This window comes from Gouania willdenowi, chromosome 19 (assembly GCF_900634775.1).
Source record: "Gouania willdenowi chromosome 19, fGouWil2.1, whole genome shotgun sequence".
Classification (NCBI taxonomy): domain Eukaryota; kingdom Metazoa; phylum Chordata; class Actinopteri; order Blenniiformes; family Gobiesocidae; genus Gouania; species Gouania willdenowi.
The window spans coordinates 12,881,463-12,907,389 of record NC_041062.1 but is presented as its reverse complement, the minus strand read 5'-3'; the positions used below and the strand labels follow the sequence as shown (position 1 = coordinate 12,907,389).

The window sequence follows — 25,927 nt, the reverse complement described above, 5'->3', positions numbered from 1 at the left end:
TCTTTTTGTACTGGACCCTCCGTCACAGGCTGTATGTATATGTGCTATTAATAGATACATTTAAAGTAATCATATCTTTGTAAAAAAAAAAAAAAAAAAAATCAATAAAAAGGGAAAAAATGGACAGCATTGATTACATTGATTTTCTAATTTGTCAGCAATTAAAAGAGTATTCCCATTTTTTAACAACAAATGGTGAATTTGAGAGGACACAGTGCCCTCTGGTGGCTGAAGATAAAAACATTTTTTATTCCTAAATCCTAATGATTGAATTGGCTATTTTCTGCTTCAACATCTTTTTTTTTTTTTTTTAAATTACTGAGTTGTTTAGGCTGATCTTTAACGCTGTCAGTGCCACATGATCATAAGCTGGGTGTGTAGATTCTATCGACTCCTTTGGATGCTTCTGCAGCTGTCTCTTAATTAACAAGTGTCCTGTTACACTTTTTTTTTTTTCCTTCTTACAAATCATTTAGAAAACATACGAACGAGAACGGAAAAGCAAAAACTTCTATTTTATTATAAAACTTTACAGTCTTTATAATAATGCTGAAACGTACCTTTGAACATGATCGTCACATTAATAGGAAATAGTTTTCAAAATATTTTGACACTGTGGAGAATTTTTACATTTGATAAATCTGCTGCATTTAAAAATAAATCCACTGTAGGGAGTGTATATGAACTGTGCAGTCGGATCAATGACAATGTTTAAAACACACTTTAGCACAAACAAAGGCATCTTCCTGTGTTTTCTGCTGTATCAGGGCACGGCAAATCTTCTTAGAAACATTGAAAAGTGTAAAAGTGATGTTATTTTTTAAGTTCGGCTTCATATTGTTACAATTTATACAGATCTGATCATGAATAATGTTCACGTTTACAGCACGACTATTTAAATTAAAGGCTGAAAACGATTTTGCCAATAATAGGGGTTTATTTTTTTAATCGTTGCCTACTTTCGTTAACTCATCTTCTTCTCTTTGTGTCTCATATTCTAAAACCATATCTATGTTTTACTTTCACCTTGTGACACATTTCCTGCTACTGAAGAAACAGCTGAGCCGTCATCCCTGATCCCCACCAGTGCTAACATTAAAGACATTTTTCAAATGTCCGTGTGATGAGAGCTAAGCCACGTTTAAGTCCTCCTCCACTTCATCCTCCTCCTTGAAAATGTCTCTGCTGACTCTGGGCTCTATGGGTAAACCTATTTCTTTCTGCAGAGCCTGCAGACTCCCCGTGCTGATGTAGTATTTGATGTTCTGCGACGGCTGAAGCCTCTGGAACTCCTCAAGCTTACATTGAGCCTGGAGAGGAAACACAAAGTAGAAAATAATCAAAGAAATACAGCTTTATGGACACAAGAACCGTGTTCCGTGAAAAACGTGACTGTGGTAAGCTCCGAGAGGAAGCTGAGAGTCACCTCGTGGAAGTTTCCGTGCTTACAGTGGTGCTCGATCATAAAACCAAAAACATCTCCAACCCTGACACAGGGATCCAACTCAGGCTCCTCCAGCAGAGATTCACATAATCGCAGCCCCTCATCAGGATCCGCCCTGCACACAAAGTGTAGAGATACACATCAATGTGGCCATCATAGACACACAACCACCTCATTGTTTTATCAAGCAGATAAACACAGAGTCACATTCAAACACATTCAGTGACAGTTTGTACCTTCGGATGTGGACAAACTTTTTAACCAGGGTGATTTTATGCAGCAGGTCGGCCAATCTCGCTTCATGCTTTCCACTCGAGGAATCTTTTGCTTTGGACAGACACTTAGACGCCTCAGTCAAAGCATCCAAAGCCTTTTCATAATTCTGGTAATCATCAATCTCAACCTAAACCATTGGAGGAGGAGAACATTGTTTTGATTAGGACATAGTACAGCATTTTCACAACTTTTTTTTCCCTCCAATGTCCAATTAAAGTGAGTTTCCACTTCCTGCTTAAAGGTGCAGTCTGCAACTCTTATAAAAGTGATTTTTTTTGTCATATTTGCTAAAGCTGTCACTATGTAAGGACAGCGTTACATGAAACTAGTAGTTTGTGTGAAAAAAACAGGCTCATTGATTCCAAAATGTGCCAGAATGCACCGCGACCAAGCAAAAAGAACCAATCAGAGCCAGGATCGTCTGACAGCTGTTGCTTACAAGCTCCGCCCTTTTCCCAAGCTGGAGCGTCGTCTTTTTTACAGTGTATGGTCTGGATGAGTACAAGATGGAATTGGGGACTTCTCTGCTTGAAAGGTAAATACTGCTGCTTGATTTACATTATGATTGATTTGTAATTGTTACACTAGAACTCTGTAGCGTATGTGTTTGTGTGCACGCAACAGCCTCCGTGTGGGCTGCTCTAAAGGACACTGTGTTGTTGCTGCGCCGTAGTAATATGCTTTTAACAGAGCATGTTATATTACTGCGATGTTGCTGTCTGACTAACGTTTGCTTGTTTGCTCCTCTGAGGGAGGGACTTTGGAAAGTTTGGAGGCAGTGCAAGAGAGCAGCGGGGAGGGAGGGGGAGAGAGGGATCTGTGAGTTGCGGACTGCACCTTTAAAAACAAAATAAGTGACAAATCTGTAGCCAAGGATGGGAAACACAGAGTGAAGATCAGTGTATTGAGAAGCAAGACAATAATGACTGAATTAACAATGAATTAAAATTGTGCCTCAGGGTTTGAAGGAAACAAGATTACAATGTTTATGCCCAGACAGTAGCAAATTTGTGTTTCTTAAAATGGAATGTCAAAAGTCTAAATGCCATTGCCTAAAAGAAACACTGCAGTTTAAAATGGGCTGTAATTGCAAAATGCATGTAACAAATTAGAAATAAAATGATTGGTAAAATGTGAGTTGAATGTAGTAGTAAAATAAACAAAACTTTTCAATAAATTGTTATTAATTGATTAAAAGAAGCAAAGGATGGATGGATGGATGTATTTATTGCTGCTTTTATTAAAAAAATATGGTGAGGTTTATTGAGGTTTATAATCTCACCTGAGCACAGGCTTCGTAGAATCCAGCCAACAGTTCTGGGGCTCTGCCTTTTGTGTAGAAACTAATGATTGTCTTTAAGATCTCTGGATCTTTGTGCCAGTCCAGCGACTGCAGGTAGTTGGCCGCCATGATGAAAAGCTCCTTCTGACGAGAGACGTTGGCGAAGAAAATAATTTTCTCCGTGTCTCCAGAATTGAGTAGAGCCCTCATTGCCTGCATGTGGAAGACAAACATGTTCAGCTTGCAGGAAAAACATTAATTTATTTTTTAAATACAGCCATATCAATCATCACCTTGGGCTTGTTGTCTGCCTGGGTGTATTTCTTGGTGGCCAGGTGGTAGTTGCCCTGGCGCATGCAGCAGTCGGCTATCTTCTCCAGAAGTTCTTTGCGTGTCTCCCGAGACAATTCCTTTGATTCTGCTACTGTCATTCTCTCAGCCAGGTCCTCTGTGATGGTCAGGTTCTGGTTCACACACAGCTCCAAGGCTTGATGGTACTAAATACACACACACGCACACACAATTATATGTAAAGTAACAGCGCACAGGGAGGAGATGTGGTTGTGCAGGTACCTTCTTGGCTGCAACAAGCAACTCCACAGACTTTTCGAACTGAGAATGAGTGATGAAGAAGTCAGAGCAGCGTGCTAAGAGGGCGGGGTCGGAGTTCTCATTCAGGTCCTCGGCAATCAGCTGGAGCGCAGAGAACTGCTCGGTGGCAAAGGCAAGCTCCAAGGCTTTGGACACATAACCAGCCTCCAGAGGAACATTCAAAATACTCAGACACAGGTTCAGATTATCAGGAAAATGAGAAAATACTGCCCCCTAGTGGGAAAAACTCTAACAAATGCATTGTGTCTCAGTTATGAGGTGATTACTAAAATGAAGCGAAAGGGAAAAGTTAAAGAAAAGATTCCTAATCAGTTATACATTAATTTTAAAACACAGTGCACGTGGACATACCTTGTGATAGAGCGTGACAGCTCGGTCCATGTGGGTCCCCTTTTCCTCGTAGTAACAGGCAGCCTCCATCATGTCCTCAGGGTTACTGAGCAAAGCCAGGTTCATCAGCTGGTCATCCAGACTGTTCTCCTGCAAAACACAAATAAAAAACTCTCTTCATAAAGAAAAACTACACAGATGTGACATACAGTATGCGATCCTCCTGAATAGCGTTGCACACAGTACGCTGGAGGCAGTTTGGGCTTTACCTTGCAGAGGCGTATAGCGTTATTGTAGGCCTGGGCTCGGGTGTAGAAGTGAACTGCTTGTTTGATATTATCGTGGCCTTCGTAATGTCTGGCCAGGTGGTAGGACGCTGCTCTGTCACCTGTATCGTTTGCTATCTCTGAGCCCTGGAAGACAGAATAAATTGGAAGCAAAAAGCAAAACATCACTAAAGTGTCTCTAATTTTCCAGAAAAATGACATTTAAAGTAAATATTGCAGAGATGAAATCCTGGCTGTTGTTTAAAAGGGCATATACGAGCCTACAAATTACTTTTTCTGCCCCAATGAAAAACAACAAACGGATTCACCTTCTGAATGTTTCCCATGTAGCAATGGACTCGGACTAGGGAGAGATAATCCTGAGCACATTCATAGAAGTGCAGAGCGGAGTCCAACTCTGACTGGCTCTCTAAAAACTGAGCCCACCATTTATAAATGTTCCTGTATTTAAAATATGAACAAGATTAGAAGCGCCTTTTGATGGATGTGTTTTGTGTTTTTTGTTGTTGTACATACTTGTCTTTCATTTTGTTGACATAAATCTCCAGAGATAATGGGTCATCCTGAAGCATTCTGGGTACTTCCACCCGGTGTGTCTCTGATTTCTCAAAGCTGCAACAAAAGAAAAGATAATGAAGATTTCTGTTTTATGGTCACGTTGCATAAGAATCTGAAACGGTTCCAACAAAAGCACTGTATTTATGGTTTAAACCCACTAAGCCAAGGCCAGCGACTTGTCTCCCATTGACTCCAGGTACTTTGCATAATTGTAGTAGGTGGTGCGCAGATGGATCCGATCTTTATCTTCAGCTACTGTCAAAGCTTGCTGCCACTTTCCAGAGGCCTGGTAGAAGTTGTTGAGCAGATCGTAACGTCCACAGCTCTTGTACAGCTTCTCTGCATCTTCCTGTTGGAGGACAGGATGAGGTGATGGAAAGATAGCTGCTTTTGGACTGGAAAGTCCCGCAGCTTGTGTGCAGTGAACCGCTCAGTCCTGAAAAGAGGATGTGGCGCTTGGAGCCAAGGGATACGGGCATAGTGGAAAATCAACAATGTTGTTTATTATTGAAGAAAAGAATAAACATGGGCTTTGAGTTGACTCTATAAACTTGTGATAATTTCAATGATTTACCGAGCATAATAAATATACATAAGCAACATAGTTCAAAACAGACTAAACCTTACCAACATGCCTAGCTGAATGGCCAACATTGCCACCTGGGTTTCTGGTTCAGGCTCGGTCTCGGCCTCCTTCAGAGCTTTTGCAGCCCTGGCATTTCCCAAATTCCCAAGACACACGCGTGCCACGTCCAGCCGACGGGTTTTCACACACATCCGTGCCATGTTTTCCCAGACTGCTTTACTGCAAAGAGAGGAGGAATACCAAGTGTGTAAAATGATTTCAATGCTGGAAAAGAACAATGTGTGATGAGATATGATGTTGAAGATTTACGATGCATTTCTGACAAATAAAATGTAAAACGTTTGGTGTCATTTGTTAAACCTGCAAACTGACAGAAGTTGGCAACACATTTATTCAAAGTAGAACACAGATCTTTATTTGTCAAATGTATTGATGTCCTTGTTGGCAACTCTTCCTTTGTACTTTTGAGTTGCTGAGGTCAACATTTCCGCCCTTGTTTGAGCATGGATTTAAAATTGTGAATTCCACAGCCATCTGGTCCCTATTTGGATCCCCCCCCCCCTTCTCCTCATCCTCCTCCTCCTCACTTTAGCTGATACAGATGTAGGCTGTTTATTAAAGTTAGGCAACAGGAAATACCCTAAATTTTTAGGGGCCCTGTTCTCAGAGGAACGCCAAGTGTATGAGTGCTTACAAATCCAGAGAGACTGAATCTGAAGGTCAAAGTGAGAGATAATGAAGAATGCTGAGGGATGTTGAGCTCACTGCACACAGACGGCTAGGATGTAGGGAACCACAGAGGGGCAGAGAAGAGAAGAAACTGGTCCACATTTGGCCCCTCTTCCCATTCTCTTTTCCTCTCAGGAAACACATCCTGTCGCTGGCTGACTGTGGCAGCCAAAATGTTTGTTGCACACAAGAGAGAGGACCTCTGCAAACGCCCCCTGGTCTCCAACAAAGGAGCAAGAAAGAGAAGTGACGTCTGGGAGGGGGGTCTTTTGGACATTTCTCAGGCACAAACAGACACAGCCACAGAGATATTTAAAGGGATCACGAAGAAAGGGGCTGTCCACTAAAAGACTTGCCCAGTTGTGAACAGATGTCCTGGACTACAGTGAAGAGCAACTCCTCCACATTTCATCTTTGACCTGAGGGATTTAAAGAGAAACAGAGAGTGAGAGAGGCTGAGAGAGGAGGACAGGAGGTGGGCTTATAGAAAACATCCAGGAGCTGGAGTTCTTCAAGTTGAGAGGCAGGCTTGGATTCCCAAAGTCAAGAACCCAGTCTGATCCTTGCACTGCTGCCTGAAGATTTAATGCCTTTTAGACCTCTGCGCTCTACGAGTAGCCAGCTGCACAAACAGGAGTTGGACGAGGCCAAGGAAAAGAGCTCCACTGATGCAAAAAGGACAAAAGATAAATTAAATCAACAGAGAAAGAAAAAATCGTCCAAGAACTGGGATCTAGGAGTCAAGCTGCAGCCAGACAGATCCATTGGAATGGGCCTCGGTGTCAGCTGGATTAACCCTTGTGCACCCACATTGCTGTCTGAGGAAGAGGGCTGAGGATCTGCTGCAGCAACAACCAAACCTTAATGAGGATGAATGGAGATGTTCTTTAGCTAAGCCTTAAACCTAAACTCTTGCCAATTCCACGTCTGCGTAAGCCCGACCAACGCTCGTTGACAGCTTGAAGAAGTGGAGGTGGTGGTGGTGAGGAGTCAGGGGCCTGGGAGCACCCCATTGGCCAGTGCTGCCGATCCTGAGGAAAGCGAGCAGCACACCGAGGACGAAGAAGAAGAAGAAGAAGAAGCCCAACCACAGGAAGGACAGGACGGAGGAGGAGAGGTGGCGGGGGCCGGGCGTCGCATGGCCGTTCAGAGGCTGGTGGTGGTGGCAGTGGCTGTAGCCCTGCTGTCCCTGGTCCTGAACAATGTGGCAGCATTTACACCCAGCTGGGTCCTGCAGGCCCTGGAGGATGGACGCAAGCGAAGCGTGGGACTATGGAAGATGTGCCCCACAAATGTGGAGAAAAGCCGGGAGGACCTTCAAGTTGCAAAAAGGGTGCAAGGGACAGAAAAACAGTGTGTGGGCATTGGATGGGGGTCTGAGTACGCAGGATACCAGGAATCAAGGAGCACAGTGAAATGTAAGGCTCCTAATCTTAACCTTGAATTTTGTCATATGAGTCGTTAATAAAACAATAGTCTGAAAAAAAATTATATAACCCAAAAACAACTGCTTGGTCCTACTTCCAACTTACAAAATATATGAATGTATTTTGGTAGTGCTACTTGTATTAAAACCCAGAGTTTTATGCTGTAGTACAACATTGAGTCTGTATTTTTTTTTTGCTATCTGAAATATTAATAAATACTTATTTATGAATGAATTGTATTCCTTCTATAATGATCCAATCACAAACTTATACTCAAGGAATTGATAACCATCCTTTTGTGCAAAAATGTCTACTTAAAGGAACTTTGATTAACATTAGTTTAATGTTTAATTTTGAACGTTCAAAACAACTTCCAGATTCTAGATCCACGGACCGGCTTTGAGTTGCTTATGTGTACAAAATAAAAACAGTGCAAGAGAAATGACCAACATCTCTTCTGACCCCTAAAGTGCAGTTTAACATGATGCGAGCTTGTAACCTGATGGCAACGGTGGCTCTGACTGCTGGTCAGCTGATCTTCCTGCTGGGCTTCACAAAGCTGCCCTTCATCACTCAGGAATCCCAGTGGTGGGAGGAAGCCATCGCTGCTCTCTTCCAGCTCGCCAGTGAGTACCGGCAAACCTCCACCAAAACACTGTACTGAATACTCCAATGCATACTGATACAAATCTAGAAACTCTAATGGTCATAGAATTGAGCAAAAACACAAAGATGAGTTGCTAAGATTGCCTGATGTTCCATATTAAATCAAACCCACAATAATAATGTGTTGTTTGAATATATGAGATACAAGAAAATACACACAAAATGCAGATTTAGTGCAGCAAAAAAAAAATTTGTACGAACAAAAATATGTGTATGTGTATTTTTATCTACTTATTTGATTTCTTAAACTGGAGACTTGCGACAAGAACACCTGAGCCCAGAGCTTCAGTAAAGAAACATCAGACAGAACTGACAGAAAGGGAAACAGAAATATCAAAATTTAGAAAAACAGTTTTCCATCCACATAGTGTTTCTATTTCACTAGCATGGCCTGTCCCAGTGCCCTACAGCCAAGGAAGTGTGCAGTGTTGTGCAAGCTGGTTCCTCAGCTGCAGGGCATCAGACCAGGAACGAAAACGGTACTCTGGGTCTAAATTTAGTCCCAGATCAGAATCCGTGGGCCCGAGCTGCAGCGAGCTGGGGAGCGACTGTCAGGCGCCAGGATATCCCTGCTCAGGACGAGGAAATGTCTGTGACTACCTGTTATGCAAAGCCCTGAGCTGTAGAAGGAAAAAGAGGGGAGGGCGATATACGGGAAAGACACTTTTCAACAGAGACTGGGCTGTGTGTTTGTGTGCGCAGTGCACAGGCAGGAGGGATTATGTGCACGACTGATTGTGTATGTGTGTTGTAATTGTCTGTTTATGGAGTGCTTAGGTGGAGAAATGTCCTGTGGTACACACGACAGCAGGGTGGGAATCACCTCCGCTCAGATAAGATGGCCAAGCTTTTATGTCTGTGTTTACAAAATCTCCAAGAGCAGCAGCAAATAAAGCGACTCCTCTTTATCACTAGTGTGTTTGTCACGCACTGCGGCAGCTACTACAAATGTTATCCTTAACCTGGGTTCAACTGAACCCCAGGGGTTCGTTGAGTCAGTCTGAGAGGTTCGTCAGGGATAAAAACACATAATAAAAATGTGTTACACAAAATAAAAATCATGATAAACTCGTTTTTTAAAAAGATAAATTCCAATAACATTACATTTTAATTTTGAAATATTAATTAATAAAAAATGAAGATTAAAATTAAAAGCATTTTGAACTTAGTCTAAAGTGTGTTTCTCTGTTTCGTCGAAACATCTTGCTCTGCTTGGCCATCATTGGCTGCAGCTGATCACGTCATTTGTGATTTTCTTAATCGATCAATCCCTTCATACTAACTACAGTAGAGGTGTCCCGATCCGATATTGATATCGGTCCGATATCAGCCAGAAAACGAATATCGAATTTTATTGGACTGCATCTAAAATCTCCGATATATGTTATATTATATTTATTCAATTGTAGAATACTGTAGATATTATGTTGAAGGTTAAAATGTATGTAACCAATTGGTTAATAATAAATGGGTCAGTATTTCTCATCTCTACTGTTGCTGACTATTGTTCTCTGTTTGAGTGACATCACTTGATCAAGCTTTTTCTACCATTCCACACTACAAAATAAGTAATAAAAGTATGTATGATTCGTACTGATATCATATCGGTTCGACATCGGTATCGACTAATATTCCAGGCTGCTATATCGGCATTGTATCGGAAGTGGGAAAAATTGTATCGGGACATCCCTAATACTAACTATGTTGAGCAAAAAAGAAAGCGGTTGGATGAACACGTACATTATGGATGGATTCATGTGTATAAAGGACCATGATGGGAGTCAGCATGACTTGCATGACTATGGAGAGAATAGATCCACCCCATGTAAGCCGACTTCTACTGTACAGACAATGAAATTCAGAAATACTGTGACTAAGAGACAAATTCCTGGCCTAAAAACAGTAAAAAGTGCACACCTACTTCCCTAGCCTCTAAAAATAGCATCGCTCTGAGAACACTGTCATCTTCTGGTATTTCTCTTACCATATATGGTCAGAAAGCTGCTGTATAAGTATTTTATACAATTGTATGCTCACATTAAAACCTAAAATCGGATGAACAGTAAACAAGACATGCAAAACATTATGACTAAAATGTTTCTTTTAATCAGACACAGTGTATTTGTTCGTTAAGGATGTTTTCTTACTTTGCTGTTGTTAACAGTGTCACCTGTTAGCAATAGCAAGGTAAGTAGACATCCATACCAGACAAATACTGTGTGATAAAAAGAAACATTTAAGTCATTATGATAAAATAAGACATTAGTAGAAAGTGGACATTTTTTAGTTACAGTCAAAGCCAATGCTATAATATATTGTTGACTTCCTAAAATGTCTTCAGTTTATCTCAATATTCAATTAAAACCCATAACAGATTAAAAAAAGTTTTTTCTGTGATGCAATGACAGACAGTGGTGTGAGCATTCAGATGTACACTGAATGATAATGCTAACATGCTACATCAAGCGGAGGAACAGGATTCTGTATCTGAGCTCCTGTAGGAAACATTACCATCTATTAAACAAGCTTCTTAGTTTAAAAAGGCTACGAGATTATCAACTGCTAGTATAATTTTATTATCTGTACAAAGGAACAAACAATTGATATTTGGTCTTTACATTAGTCTTCATCGATGATCTTATAGAAATCTGAAAAATATCTATTTTCAGTGTGTCCTGGTAATTATCATCTGATTTGAGCTACACTGTAAAGGAAATATTCTCCTTATTCACCTTTAAAGAAATTAAATTCTTTCTTTTCTTTTCTTTTTTGGAGTAAAATGACAGGATCTTAAGATTTTTCATCTGCTACAGTATGTAGAGAAACTTATAGCACAAATTATAAGTTCACACAAACTATCAACACCTCAACTTTCTTTGACTTAATTCTCTGCTGCAGAAACTCTTAAAACTATTCCCAAAAAAGTCCCTTTGAGCTAAAACGTAACTTTTCCGAATGCGTTATTCTGACATGGAAATCAATCAATTTCCACATTAGCTCTACTCCACAGATTCAGTGAATGAATTCCCCTGCAGGGTGAATGGAGATATTTTTATCCATTGTGCTGTAATGTTTTCTTTTTCAGACGTGCCAGCATTGCACGTACAATATGAAGCCTCAGCAGCAGCTCGGGGGGCATTAACCCGCCTATTATGCTTGGGGTCAATTTGACCCCATTCAATATTTATCATTAAAAAAATAATAGTTTGCTTTATTTTATTTATTTTTTTTGCTTCATATTTCATGACATTTCCTAATTTGATAGGTACAATTGATTAAGCCTAAAATTATCATGATGATATTTTTTCAATGTGCTGAACACGCATCGGTGTTGCTCTGGGGTCAATTTGACCCCAAGTTGTTTTAGCTGTGTAAAACTTGTCTGCCTGTTTGTGACCCATGTGTGACACACAAACAGACTAACTCTCTCTCTTGAAAATGTCCTCCAGGAAAAGGTTTACCGTCAATGAGGTTTTGGAACAGCTCTTTCACAGTTAACATAGAATGTGTCTGACACAGAGGACTATGTAGTCAATAACCCCAAATATGTTACAAAAAAGGAGATAACAAAATAAGTAAATAAATGTGTTTATGAAGTAAAGAGAGGGTCACCTACATCAATCAACATGGCTCATTCTGAGGTAGTCAAAAATGTGCACCCCAAATCAGAAAATATTTGGATTAAAGTGAAAGTGTGACCTGATTGTGGCGCTGCAGGAAACGTCATATCAACACCACAACCAATACGGTTCATAATCCAATGGTTTTTATTGTTGTCTGAAAATGTTCAGAAGATTTGGATGAAAGCTATTCAAGATAAATTCATTCTAATCTAAAAGTTTGGCTTGATGGTGACGCTAGCGAACAGGTGAAGGTTTCATTATCACGTGGTTATTTATGTATTCAACAAATAAACAAAGTGGCTGACACAAAAACGTGGTCAACAATTTTCTGAAAATTATTTTCTGGAGGCAAACATCCCCGGGGTCAGGTTGACTCCAATGGTAAAATGTGTTAGTAATATTTGAGGATAATAGGAGGGTTAAAAACAGAGTTTAAGAGTTTTTTATAGAGTTTAAGCTAATAAATATAAACGCAGGTTGATCGGTTACTCAGAGGAGATATTTCAAACCTGTTGTTTCCCAGAAATTTGTGGTTGAAAAAAACTCCTACTGATAAGAAAGCCATAATGTGTGGAGTGAAACCTCCAGGCAAGGATTCTCCTTATTAGAAAACAAGTGATTGAGTTACAGGAATTAGACGGGAAAATACACTGTAAATCATTGAGCACTTATTTAGATTTTCTCCAAAGTGGATAATGTCAAATTGTCCAACAAATGTATTAACCTCTGAGCTCAGGGTGTGTCGACAAGGAAAGGAAGGAAAGATGGAAAGAGGAAGACAGGGAAGGAAACTTGATAGATAAGTGTGTGCCAAAAAAGAAGCTCACAGAGCCCACCCTGGATGCAAGCTGCAGAGGATGATCATCAAAAGTCACACAAATTAAGCAAACATACACACTGTATACGTGCACTGATTAAATGATGGTCGCCTACAAACCTGAGTGCTATCTTACTGCTGAGATCCCAAAAGAAATAGAAATTTCCCCCCTCCTCACTATGCTTTGGTGCCGCCGACAGCGTCAGGAAACTGACTGATTCATATCCTAAAGTGCTCACATTCCTGTTTCCAGTGATTATTTTTGGTCCCTGTATTTAAAACAAGTGCGTACGGAGCGAGTTTTCAGACAAGTTATTATTGTTGAATGGCTCCAGAGTTCACTGGAAATAGATTTCATATTTATCACCAATGATTAAAAAAAAATAAAACAAAATAAGATAAGGAAGGGCGTGGGCTGAGGACAAATGGAATAATCTGAATGAAGTCAAGGAAACTAAATAGAGATCAGAGAAGCAGCATGAAAAGGAAAACTGTGGGTTTCAACCTCAAACAGGAGGGCCTCCCTGCGTGACTTAAAGTTCTGCGAATCAAAGAAAATCCGGAGATAAAATGTTTCGTGCTCTCATATTTTTGATAGGAAGTTTAATCTGGACGCCTATGAATTTGTTCCTGTGAGGAAACAGATTTCTTATTTCAAAGACCTCACACAGTGCTTCAGCTGATTTGTTAAAGAAAAAGCACAAAGCACCAGAATAGAATAGAATTTCCTCCAGGATTAATTAAGTATAATCTATTCTTAACTCTGATCTAGTTTTTGACATTGTTAAACAGCTAAAAAAGGGTTTTTATGGAACGGGCAAGACATCTATAGCTTTTAAAAAACATACACTCACTGCCTTCAAAATAGTCTCCCCAATGAAATGAAAAATGATATTAAAAGAGAGAAAAGAGAGAGATAAAAGATTACAGATGTCGGCCTAAATACTGCCATTTAGAATGACTACGGATATTGTTCCCTTGAAGTGACTTTAGTTGTTGTAAATATTTGTAATACTGTAAATGTTGTAAATATGTTTGGACAAACTACTGTATGTAGTTGAAATGAGTATTTATAATCATATATTTTGGGGTGTTTTCGTTATCGAATGGTCACCTTTTATCTGTTTGTAAAATGCTGAGGTGGAAATGGGAGCGATTGTTGGTCAAGGGTATTGACAAAGCTGCTAAAGAAACATGGTGAAACCAAAGTGACGGCCTTCTAGCATTTTCTCTGGCATTCCATGAGCACAATATCGATCACCTTCATCTACTTTCCTCGTGAACAATCCGTGCATACATCAGTGAGTTTATCATCTTAAATCCTACAAAGATATTCAACTGGTTAGTTTGGATTTTGTATGAAAATTAGGGTTTTTCTCTTTTTCTTTGGAATGAGAATGAATTGCTGCGCGGGTTGGCATGCATGCAAATCTGTTGTTTTGACTTTGGTTTTTAGATTGGCAGAACTATAGGGAAATGTAACATGATGAATGTGTGAATAAGAAAAAAAGCAACTTTTATTATAGTTGGGGCCACAAAAATATGATTTTCTGCTCCAAGTGCCACATTATCAACATTCATGTTAGCATTTAGAAAAATGACCAGGGTTTTGTTGTCATTTTGTCAATTTTTCTCTCACTTGGTGTGTAATTGCTGTCATTTTCTGTTTTTGGTGTCATTTTCGTGTATTTCTGTTGTCTTTCTGTTATTTTTGTATACAAATCTAGCCAATTTTGTGCCTTTACTTTGCCTTTGCCTTTACTTTGGGGGCCGCACAAAATTAGGCCAAGAACCATATGTCACCCCGGGGCGGAAGATGCCCATGTCTGCTTTACAGCAGACATGGGCATCTCTTAGTAAATGCTGTCTTTCTTAAGCAATGCTTAATATTTTTTATTAAATTCAGATCTCACCATGTGAATTTAATAAACGTTTATGCATTTGTGATAATACGCAATATCGCATCAGATAATGGCAACTTTTGAAATGGATTAAATAACCATGAAAACTAGGGGTGAGTATTGGCAAGGATGTTGCAATACGATACGTATCACGAGACGATATTATAACAATATCGCGATATTCTACCCAGTTAATATCAAAATTAAACGTAGAGATGAAGAATCAAGCTGCTGTATATGTTCAATGATCATTCAGAGGACAAATTGAGTCAAAACTATATGCTTCAAAACATCCTATGTATTACTATTATTCTATCTACGGCTCCATCTACCGGTGTGGAGGTGCGGAAGTGGCATGATTTTCAAGGTGATTATGTAAGAACAGGAGCTGGTCAACATGCCCAGTAGTTCGGCTGCTCCGCTAAGAAGTGACAATGTCTAATACTTTTTAAAATAACAATTCTGTAATCTTTTCTCCATCTTCTCCCATAGGTTTCGTGCTGGTGATTGGACTCGTGACCTTCTACAGGATCGGGCCGTACACACACCTGTCCTATTCCTGCTACTTGGACATAGCTGCTTGCTTGCTGGCCACATTGGCTGCAGCCCTGCTCATCTGGAACATTTTACACCGCCGTGACGACTGCCTCGCACCTCGAGTGATCATCATCAGTCGCTCGCTGGCCTCGCCCTTTCACCCACGTCTAGATAACGACTATGTGGAGTCGCCGTGTTGAGCTGCGAGGCGTGGCGCTGCAGTGACAGGGTTTTAACTGCATTCCGGGTGCTACAGTCTGACCAAGCTAACGCCAACACCATAGACTCCCTGATCACCACTCCAACCCATAGTTATAACCACTGATTTCTATTTCTTTGAATTATTTTGCTGTTCAGTGCACAGGAACGACATATTTAACTAAAATGAACATATAAAGCAGCCATTGAGTTGCAGGCATGGATTTTTTTTTTTTATCTGAGTGTTGTAATGCATTCTTGCTTGGCTGGGATTAAAAGTAGACTTAGTAGAATGTTCTTGAAAAAGATCAAGCTGGAACTTGACTTATTAAATAAGCACTTATAAAGTGATCACCTGCATAAATATAAATTGGGGGAAAGACTGACTTTGACGATACCTCATCATTGCTTTTACCTTTTAAGACATATTGAAAATGTATTAAATAATATACGTAATATAAGTGGTAAGTGAATACAAGTTTGAATGGGAAGATTTGACCTCATTCAGATATGACAATGGGTTCATTTTTATCTTTATAACAGAGAAGAGGCAATGTTTAAATCAAGTTACCGATCAAGGGATGTAATGGTATATTTATACTTCTGTAATCATTGTCATTTATTTTTTTATCTTTGAAAAAAGCCAATAAAAAAAACCAATTGACCAGCAAACGTAATTGTAATTTCTCAATATTATCATGAGCCATGAGGCTACATGACCATATCCAAAGCCTACAAAGATCTCGGGACTATAACACCTTATCTGAACACAGATAACCTCGTTTCTTCCCTAGTCAAACATTCTCATCTTCTTCATACCATAATTTCATCTTTTCATTAACTATAGAAATAAATCTATTTAGGAAGCACTAAATATGTTTCATTCCACTTATTTACTAATGGGATTCTTTATAATGTGTGTCATTGTGCAAAATGTTGTAGTCAGACTAGTTAGGGTACTTGGATTCAGAAATAAGAGAAAGGGAATATAGTTCCAGGACCACTAGCATAGATTATGTGGTCTTATTACAAAATATGTGAAGCTATTCCCACTTCGAAGAGACATTTAATGATATGATATGATGTACGTCACAGAGTCGTAACAGTTATAGATGTAGGAAATGCAATTTCCTGTAGGTGGAGAAATGCGGGAATCAAACACAATACTGATGTTAACTAACAACAACAGAAAAAGCAGTAAAAATAGCCGTCAATAAGGAAGTAGGCAAACTTGTCATCGGGCCTATTAAAGCGATTCTAGAATCAGTCCCAGGGAATACGTCGTCTTCCTATCAACACAATGTACATGGGAATGTAACTCGAAAAGGAAAAAGTGAGTTCCCTTCAAAGCCAATTGTCCTCGAGAGCATTTAAAGAAAGTACAGTATGTGATTGTGTTGTAAGTTACGTTGTGGGTAACAATGGGTGCTTATACCTGAAGAACCCAGTGGGAAAAGACTGGAGGAGATGGCGAAAGTTCACAGTGTGAAGTCCTACCTCTTGATGAGCTTGATGGACTTAAAGGCTTCGTCCATGTCGCCAATAGTCAGGTAGAAACTGAAGTTTAGCATCGCGTCTCTGGTGGCCTTCTCACAGTTCTCAAGGCCCACAAAGTCTCTGAGCACACGGCGGGAAACCATCGGCAGGGATTGCGGGGTGTCCTCGTCATGTGAAGCTGATGGAGCTTGGGTTAACCCAGCATCCTTTTCACCAGGCTAAGAGACGCCAAAGCCATATTAAAATGCATATTATATAATAGGAAAACATACATCCAACATAAATCAGTAAATCCTGCATAAAAAGTCATTTTTAAAGAAGCAGATTGGGAACAAAACAAAAAAACAACATACTAAATCTATACATTTATACAAGCATGACAAAGATTCATAAGCTCTAATATCACATGGATGCATTTGTGCTGCTGATTTCAAAAAGCTGCTGGTGTATTCGTGTGTTAGCAGCACAAGGCATTCATGGTTGTTCACAGCAGCAATACAACGAGAACCAAAAACATCATAGCAGAACAGACACTTACATAAGGCCGACAGACACCACCCCTCCGATATAACAGCTGGGGTGGGATGGACCACACAAAGAAATTCACATGAGAAAAAAAAATAATGAAATTTGCAGACAGAAATGCAAAAAAAAAAAATGGATGAAAAGATGCCCAGCAGAGTGTTTACTTAGTGTTTAGGTAAGTTACCTTAAAGCTAAAATAATAGTAAGGCACAGCCACAGCGAGGAGGGCTTGCAGGCCTGAGGGTTTGGGATAACAGTCTTGTAAAAGCAGTCCGTGCTCCTGTGTGCAGAACAACGTCACGACGGATACGTCCACCTGAGCAAAAGAGAGGCGACACATAGACCTATAACTTTTACATTCATTTAAAAAAAAAAATTACATTTTAACAGCCGGGGAATGCATAAGCATTAAGACTGTAAACTGTACTATCACAACTAAAGTTAGATTTATTAACAAAGTTAAGTTTCTTTCAAAATAAAATACAACATGAGAGACATTAAGCATTTATTTAATTTTGACCAGCTGTCCGCGACCCACCCAGTACAGGTCCACGACCCACTTTTGGGTCCCGACCCGCCAGTTGAGAATCACTGGTCTATAGTACTCCGTAAATAAGTCTCTGAACGGAAAACATCACACGTAATCAGAAAAGGTTTGAGTACTGATTAAAAACACAATTGCTATGACTTAATAGCAATTGTGCTAATGTGCAGTTGTGCTATTCTTTCTCAGGTTTAGTGAAGCACGCATCATTAGGGTTTAATAAACCTGCTAACTATCATCAAGCCATGGGTCCAGTGACAGACTTTGAGTGTTTACCATATCCAGGTAACAATTTGATGAGGATTCAGAGCTGACTGGTATCGTCTCACAGACAAAAAGACGGGGTTCACTCTCATCCCAGAAATGAGACACGGGACACTGACCGCTGAGCTCCATCCCCTCAAACTGCTGCCTGGAAAAGCCGACCAGACATCAAGGTTATAATAAAAAAAAAGTTGCTTATAATACACAAACCCAAATAAATCAGAGTTGCTACTTTGATTACTTTTCATTTTCCTCAGTTTGTGAAACACCACTGGATGGTCTGCCAGCAAAGAAGTCGAAATACGTCACCGTGTCCATGTCAATGTCATAAAAGTACACTTTTTGATCAGGTCGTCCATTAATCTGAAAGAAAAGGGGTCACACAAGGGGAAGGTACTGTATACTTAAAAGACCATCGACATTTCAGAAGAAAAGAAATTGTGAAAGTGATCACTATTCGTGTTCATTCACCTGTGAAACCAGGATGCTGACTTGACTGCCATTGGCGTTACACTTCACTGACCTCAGGGCTCCCAGATTAGCAATCTGATCAGTCAGATTCTTAGCACTGCTGTGAGCTTTAGCATCTCTGCAAACACCATACACAAACACACAACAACATAAATGTATCTTCATCGAGTTAAGAACCCAAATAACCGTTTAGAGAAGCATTTTACCTCCTGGTGAGGTCAAAAACTTGGATGTGTGCTGTGTCTGTGCCAACCACCAGGTATGACTGACACACACTGAGCAGCACTGGGTTTCCCTCTGCTTTGGAAAAGGTTAAAATTTGTTTCACTGTTCCCTGGAGGCAAAACATAGGAAACTAATGAGGATTCACACCCCTATAACTGAAATAAATGTCTTTATTTTCTTTGGATATATGGACAGAAACATTTAGAAGGCATGGACGGAGTATTAAGAACACAAAAAATATGAAAAATATGTTTTAAAAATCAAAATCAAGTATTAGTGTTTGTGATGGGAAACAAAAAAAGCAAAGTGACCTGTGGTGTACGGATTGGAACTCTGTTTGGTTCCACGGTGAAGAGGTTTTCCTCATAAACAGCAACCACGTGAGAAACGCAAGAAAATGATCCTGGGAAAACAGAGAGAGAGGGTGAACGAGACGGCAAAATACAAGATTAGTGATGATTTTATCACATAAAGTGATTAAGTAACCTTCAGAGTGTGTGAAGTGTTCACTAACTTAGAACTAGTAGGCCTTACCTGTGTTTCGTGGCACTGCTCCTGAAAGCTCGTACACGTTGACCTGTTTGCCGTTCCACACTGTGACTGAGTTCTGAAACGTACATTTTAGGGTTGGCCTTGTTCGAGCCAGATATGTAACAAGTAATAGAACCCAAAATCTAATACCTGGTCAATAATGTAACAAAGGTGATGAGCCCGAAATGTAATGTTTGCAATGTGTCAATGATTTATGGGTTAAAAGGCTTCAATGTCGAGAGAAGTATCAAATGCGTATAATTAAAGTCTTTTGGAGAACCTTGACATTTTAGGTAACTTTTTTTCTTACTTACCGGTATATACAGTAAATACACATAGACACACACACATACATATATATATATAAATAAGTTTAAATATATTAAAAAAGGCAAAAGGTTTAAGGGCCAGTTGTTACATTTTGGGTTTTATTACTTCTATATGTATATATATATAAAAATTTGTCTCTTGTTACATTTCTGGTCATTGTTACAAATCAGGCCTTTTGAGATATTTTCAAAATAAAAGAACACTGGCCCAATTACTTTTACTGGGTTAAAACCATAAGTATGAAAGCAACACTATTAGGTAAACATTATGGATGCCAACAGGTATCGGGATAGGGAAAAAAAACTGATTTTTCTAAAACTTTTCTAAAAAGCGTGTGTAATGTATCCATTACCTTGGTGACACACACTCCTTTGATGTGCATGTCAGACTGCAGGGTCGCGTGAACCCCTGAGCTGAACTGAGTGATGCTGATCTGCCTTGGAGTGAGCTGCACTCCTGCCACCTGTTGGCTGCAGTCTGCTGACATCACGTGCTCGCTCAGGATCAGCACGGTGTTGGAGTTGTTTGCCGCCAGCAGATTCTGACACGAGCCCCACTGAAAAGATAAAAGTCCAGCTGAGGAAGTGAATTCACTGAAATGACAACGAATATAGGAGTTACGGTATACATTTTATGACTTCCTCAGGTCTCAGAGTGAGATATCTGGTATCAGGAAAAACTGTCATTCATCAGACCAAACGGCCTCACTTGTCAAGCCAAACGGCATCAGAGGAAATGGCCTGAGGCTTCAAAATAAAAGTCATCAACTTAAACGGCCTCAAATAAAAGTGCATCAGGCTGTAAAACACGAAATGTATTTTGAAATAAGGGGAAATACACAGTACATGTATGTGCAGAGTAATAATAATAATAATAATGTATATGTTATTAATCACCGTAGAGAAAATCTTTTAAGTTGAGTAAGTTAAAAGCTGTTATTTTCTATTTATTTTTAAAGAATACGATATATCAAGGTTTCATTTAACTATGTATTATTAATCAAACAATACATTGATATATATTTTAACTTTCTTATAATTTTTTTAAAAGGAAAGAACGGCTTTTCAACTCACTTCGTCGTGTGTGCTTCCGGTGTCACGGTCTGAGTTTACCTCCGTACTGAGATTATAACCCTAACTTAACCCTAACATAATCCAATAAACAAATAAAACATGTGTCCGTTCACTTTGAAAACAAAAATGAAGAAAAATGAATTATTTTTTCTTAGCAAAAATTAATTTTTCGATAGCATTTCAAAATGAAATGCCATGTCGCGTTGAGTCTGATGACTTTTATTTTGAAGCCTGAGGCCGTTTCATTTGACTGAAGTTTTTGCTGAGACATGAGTGCGTTTGGTCTGACAAATGGCAGAGGTTTTGCTGACACCACTTTGGTGGATGTCCTAAAATGTAGACTGTAACAAAAAGTAACCCCTACGTACAGTACCTGTAGCTGTGTAACATTTCCATCTATTTCTGTGGGTGTCTGTAGCTTCCACTGGGCCTTGACATCACCTCTACTACTGCTGCCTGGCTGCACTACCATCCTCCACATTGCTATACGTCCATGGGAGGTACCGGCGGCAATGACTTCTAAAATTAGTCATAAAAATGATGAGAACACAAGGAAGAGTTCTGCCGTGTTTTTGTGTCAAAACACTTTGAATTTTACCTTTTCTTGCGCAGAAAGAAACGCAGTTGATCATTTCTCCCTTTTCAAAACCCAAAGTCTCATCAAGAGTTAAACTGTAGTTGTCGCCTCTTTCCAAGTCCCACAGCCTAAAAAGTCCAACCAAGCTGGTTATTATATAAATAAAAATATATACACTATGAATGGGTTTGCGACACATTTCTAAACAGGATGTGTTTAATAACCTGACGAACTGTTCCCCTGATGCTGTGAGCAGGAGGCTGCTGTCAGTCCACACTATGTCAACATTTTGCCCAGGTTTGCTGCTCAGCTTTACCTGCCACAAAATTTCATTTTCACGTTAAAAAGAATGTGTTTAGAAAGTACATATTTAATAGTGTAATGATATTTAACAGATGACAAACAGAACAACACCTTTAAAAACTCCTGTGCTCCACCCTCGGGTCCCAGGGTGTATTGTGCCAGCATCAGGGCGTCTGTGATCACTGCCAGGGCTTCTCTCCTCTCAAGGTAAAAGAGTTTTTTGACGGAGCCCTCCACGCTGAGCAGGGGACTCGTCTTACAGCTCTCATCCACACTGTAGACCTTCCCTGAGTGAGAAGAAATGAGGTTTGTAGATCATTTAAGTAAATATATCTCCATCATAGAAATCTAATTTTTTGAGTTTTGATTAGTTTCAAATTCAAGTTGATATTTCGTCCGTCTTTTCCAGAGGTTACAAAAAGCTGACTTTCCTAAATAAAAAATATAATAATAATATAATAAAATAAAAACACTTCTTATTATTTTTATAGATTTCTGTTTTGTTTCTTTTATTTCTTTATTTATTTTCATCCACTTTTAATCTTTCGAATAAATAAATAAATAAATAAATAAATAAATAAATAAATAAATAAATAATAAACCCAAAGTCAAATATTCACATGCAGAAAGAGTATTACCATCTGCAGTGCTGACATAAAACACAAGTCCCTCCTGTGGGCCCATCTTCAGAGGGGCTCCCTTCCAGTTGAACTTGTCCAAAGCAGTCTCATCTCCACTTACAGATGCACGAGCAAGCAACGCAACATCACTGTTAGAGACCACACATTCAGGTTGTGATCACAGCATTATGTCACACTCCACACTATAGTCTTAAACATGATGAAATTAGAGAAAGCTCTACTCACTCCCCAGGCAAGGCCGGTCTAAATATGCCGCATGTCAAAGGTTTATTATATTCATGTTTTGCTAAATGGTTTCCTTGAAGTCTCCCTCTTGCATCAACTTTCCACACTGCTAGAGTTCCATTCTGTCAATAGAAAAATTTATAAAATGCTGTGCCAATCTGTACCCATTAGGTTTTAAATAAAGCTTGTAGGGCTGGGCAATTTTGTCAAAAAAATAAATCTCTGATTTTTTTAAAGAAAACCTTGAGTTTTGATTCGATTTTTGACTGTAGACATCAGATATATAGTCAAACATGCCACTTTATTGCTGTAATTGTCCTCAAGTAAAATGCATTAAAAAAAATATCCCAAAATAAAAGTAAATGATGCTCTGTCATTCAACAATTTCAAGCTTTAACCCAGGTTTAAGCAAAAGTGCAACAGCAACTTCACAGTAGCTTTTTCTGATTAACAAATCAGATAACTACATATTAGAATTAAAATGTAACAATTTCATTGTAATTCATCTTTTAATAATCTCGTTTATCATGGAAATTTGTGTATTTTATATAACGTATAACATTACAATTAAAAAAATAATAAACACCTCTCTCAGCATCTCAGCATCGTGAGAATAAAAATGTAAACATGCCTGTGGCACACATATAGCCTACTCAAAGGGTAAACACATGTAAACAAAAAGGGGGCGGGCTCACATCGCGCTACGGTAACCCACACGGACGGAACGGGAATAAGTCCGAAAAAACTGTGGTGCAAAATAAAAATCGTCTTTATCTACAAATTCGATAAATCGATTAAATCGATTATTTTGCCCAGCCCTAAAGCCTTGTGTAAAATGTGCTGTATTTGCAGCCATGCTTTTATCAAAGTATCTAAACTGTGTCACTAAAATAAAGTGCCCTGTACTGTATGTTGATTAATTATCGCACCACTGCACTCACCTGATCACCAGTAACCAAGCGGCTTCCAGAGCTACTCCATTCTAGCAGTGAGATGCAGGCAGCGTGAGTGCTAGGTAAAATGGTTTGATCTCCAGACGGGTGTGTCAACAGCAACACTTCCCCATTCTCCCAGCCTACAGCCAACACTGGCTTCACAGGGTGCCACCGCAACGCCACCGGCTGGTGAGGACGTTCTGTGTGGCAGATTTCCACAAACTCGCCCTGTTGATGGACGATAAATGGTTTGATGGTTTAGGTGTGCATTGAATAGCAGAGAGTTTTTAATGACTCAGGGGTCAATGAAAGTTTGAATCCTACAGCATCCTAACAGATTACATACATTTAAGAACATAGGGTGAACATACAGTATGCGTATTATTATTATTATTATTTTTACATAGAAATAGAATATCATCAAAAAAAATTCATTACAAGGCTACTATCAAAGCAAGCTGGATTTCCATTACACCTCAGCAATGACACAAGCTGATCACCTCCATGTCGTGCCGCATTGATGCAGTAATTTCATCTTTTCATCTATTCCTGCAGGAGCTTCACTTAAATTTAAATGTCCTTGATTTTGTGACTAATAGTTATTTGATTTGGAAAAAATTGTAGAATAACTGAACGTCTTGGAGAAAAATGCCAGATTTTGGAAATGTTGAGGGTTCTTTTCTCAATTGAGATTAAAAAAAAAAAAAAAAAAAAAAAATGACTGTCATTCTGTGAAATAAGCCCATGAAAACAGTGAGTATAAAGCCCAAAATTGGAAATTCCCATAAGATATAAAGAGAATACAACACTGACTAAATATAACAAAAAAAGGAAGAGGAGGAACGTGTGGATTTGACAGAACAGTTGCTGGAAAGTGAAGTTAATTTAGTGGTTTGCTGAAAATAGCTCTTTGAAATTGGTTTCCAAGTGACATGTGGAGAAGTTTATTTTATTTCACTATTCTTTTGACTATTTTACTTTCATATTCAAACATTATGGTGTTGTCCATATCCTAAAGCAAGTACCTTACTTACTGGCTCTAATAAATTAAATTAAAATATGTAAAATTATGTAAACGTTTTTGTTACTTTATATAAAAAATAAAATCCAACTAAATAAAATTACATCCACTTGCAGTACAACTCAAAACCTGGATTAGATGGTAACAGAAACAAATAAAATTGCAGTAGAAGAGAGAGAGTCTACTGTTTACCTGCTGCAGGTACAGATCTAGATTGCCCCCAGAGGCAGGGCTGCTGGAGGCCACAGCTAGCACAGGTAGCGTTGAATGCCAGGCCAGCAGGGTGGGCACATTGGTGACGTCAGGTGCCTCAATACGGTGATCGAAATACACCGCCATGTCCCTGATGCGACCCTGTGAATGAATAACACAGACATTTTTATTTATTTATTTATTTATTTATTGTCCAAGAAGCATGCATTTGTCTTCTAACTTTATGTAGTTTTAACCCCACCTGCCTGACTGATAGACATATTATATATAGATCACAACAATCATAAGTAGTGAGTACGCCATTCTACATTACATTTCCTCTCTAATGACTGCAGTTAACATAGTAGAAGTAGACAAACAAGGTAACACTATTTTATAAGTAACAAACAACTACAAATGAGTATTGTGACAAAAATGTTAGCGTCAACTAGCTGCTAACACTGCTTGAGCTACAAATACTGGTCAAAGTGACCATATAGTACAGGCTGTCACGAACCTAGAACTAAGTCAATAGTTGTAACAATGGTGTGAGGCTCACCTCTGGGATTCAAGGCTTATGTTGACTCAAAATGTGTGAAGAACTCTAACAAAAACGTTAGCAGCAAGGCTATCGAGTAGCCACCAGCGGCTACTACACATAGCGTCTCCGACAGTTGCCCCTGACAACATCGAAACGAGGAGGCGGAGTAACGGAAAAGACCGAGAACACCCGAGTAGGCGGCGGAGAAATCCGTGCGATGGGAAACAAACTGCTGCCTTTCAAAATAAAACAAACATAGTCTGTAATATTTGTAAAACAAATATAAATGTATTATTGGTGTACAAATTGTATATCGATATTGCTCATAAATTATACACATTGATTTTATGTGCTATATTGTCTTTACATTTTTCTCCTATAAAATTCAACATTTTCAAAATGTGTGCTACAGGAGCACAATATAAACATTTGCTTCATGATTGTTTAAATTATCATTATTGACCCTGTTAAAAAAAAAAAATGTAAAAGCCAACATTCATTCACATATTTCCACAATCAGTCTTTTTTTTTTTTTGTCTGTTTCAATTTGTAGCTGCTTATTACATCATTTCAGATATGTATACTCTTGAATTGTAAACCTGTCATAATTCATCTACTGGTGCCCTGGAATCAAAAAGGACCCTATGTGATTTGACTGTCATTTTAGGTATGCAAATCCAAAATTCTGAGATAAATAATTTATTTGACTTTAATGTCACTAATATTGTATTTTATTTACTTTTTAAATATCAAGCTGCA

General features: G+C 39.0%; 2 protein-coding genes across 3 annotated transcripts; one reads left to right on the top strand and one right to left on the bottom strand.

Moving 5' to 3' along the window:
* Positions 1-267: 267 nt before the first annotated feature.
* Positions 268-25,835, bottom strand: ift140 (intraflagellar transport 140 homolog (Chlamydomonas)). 2 transcript variants are annotated; one of them, XM_028475666.1, is made up of 31 exons: positions 25,187-25,835; positions 24,628-24,791; positions 23,421-23,642; positions 22,480-22,601; positions 22,252-22,382; positions 21,725-21,900; positions 21,535-21,626; positions 21,332-21,438; positions 21,107-21,252; positions 20,013-20,216; positions 19,334-19,406; positions 19,111-19,202; positions 18,781-18,908; positions 18,575-18,692; positions 18,345-18,466; positions 18,116-18,251; positions 17,480-17,611; positions 17,309-17,344; positions 16,771-16,988; positions 5,417-5,594; positions 4,948-5,138; positions 4,748-4,843; positions 4,540-4,672; positions 4,214-4,357; positions 3,966-4,094; positions 3,576-3,758; positions 3,296-3,499; positions 3,003-3,215; positions 1,681-1,847; positions 1,427-1,559; positions 268-1,310 (listed from the first exon to the last, which is right to left on the bottom strand). In XM_028475666.1, exons 2-31 carry the CDS (start codon positions 24,772-24,774, stop codon positions 1,131-1,133), a joined length of 4,353 nt encoding a protein of 1,450 aa, XP_028331467.1. In that variant the 5' UTR covers positions 24,775-24,791; positions 25,187-25,835; the 3' UTR covers positions 268-1,130. The 2 variants fall into 2 exon arrangements, with proteins under 2 accessions (XP_028331467.1, XP_028331468.1); XM_028475667.1 differs by lacking the exon at positions 17,309-17,344 and having other exon boundaries at positions 24,628-24,789.
* tmem204 (transmembrane protein 204) lies at positions 6,115-16,089 on the top strand. Its single transcript, XM_028475670.1, has 3 exons — positions 6,115-7,522; positions 8,002-8,157; positions 15,031-16,089. The coding sequence occupies exons 1-3, from the start codon at positions 7,243-7,245 to the stop codon at positions 15,273-15,275; spliced, it is 681 nt and encodes a 226-aa protein (XP_028331471.1). The 5' UTR covers positions 6,115-7,242; the 3' UTR covers positions 15,276-16,089.
* Positions 25,836-25,927: the final 92 nt, after the last annotated feature.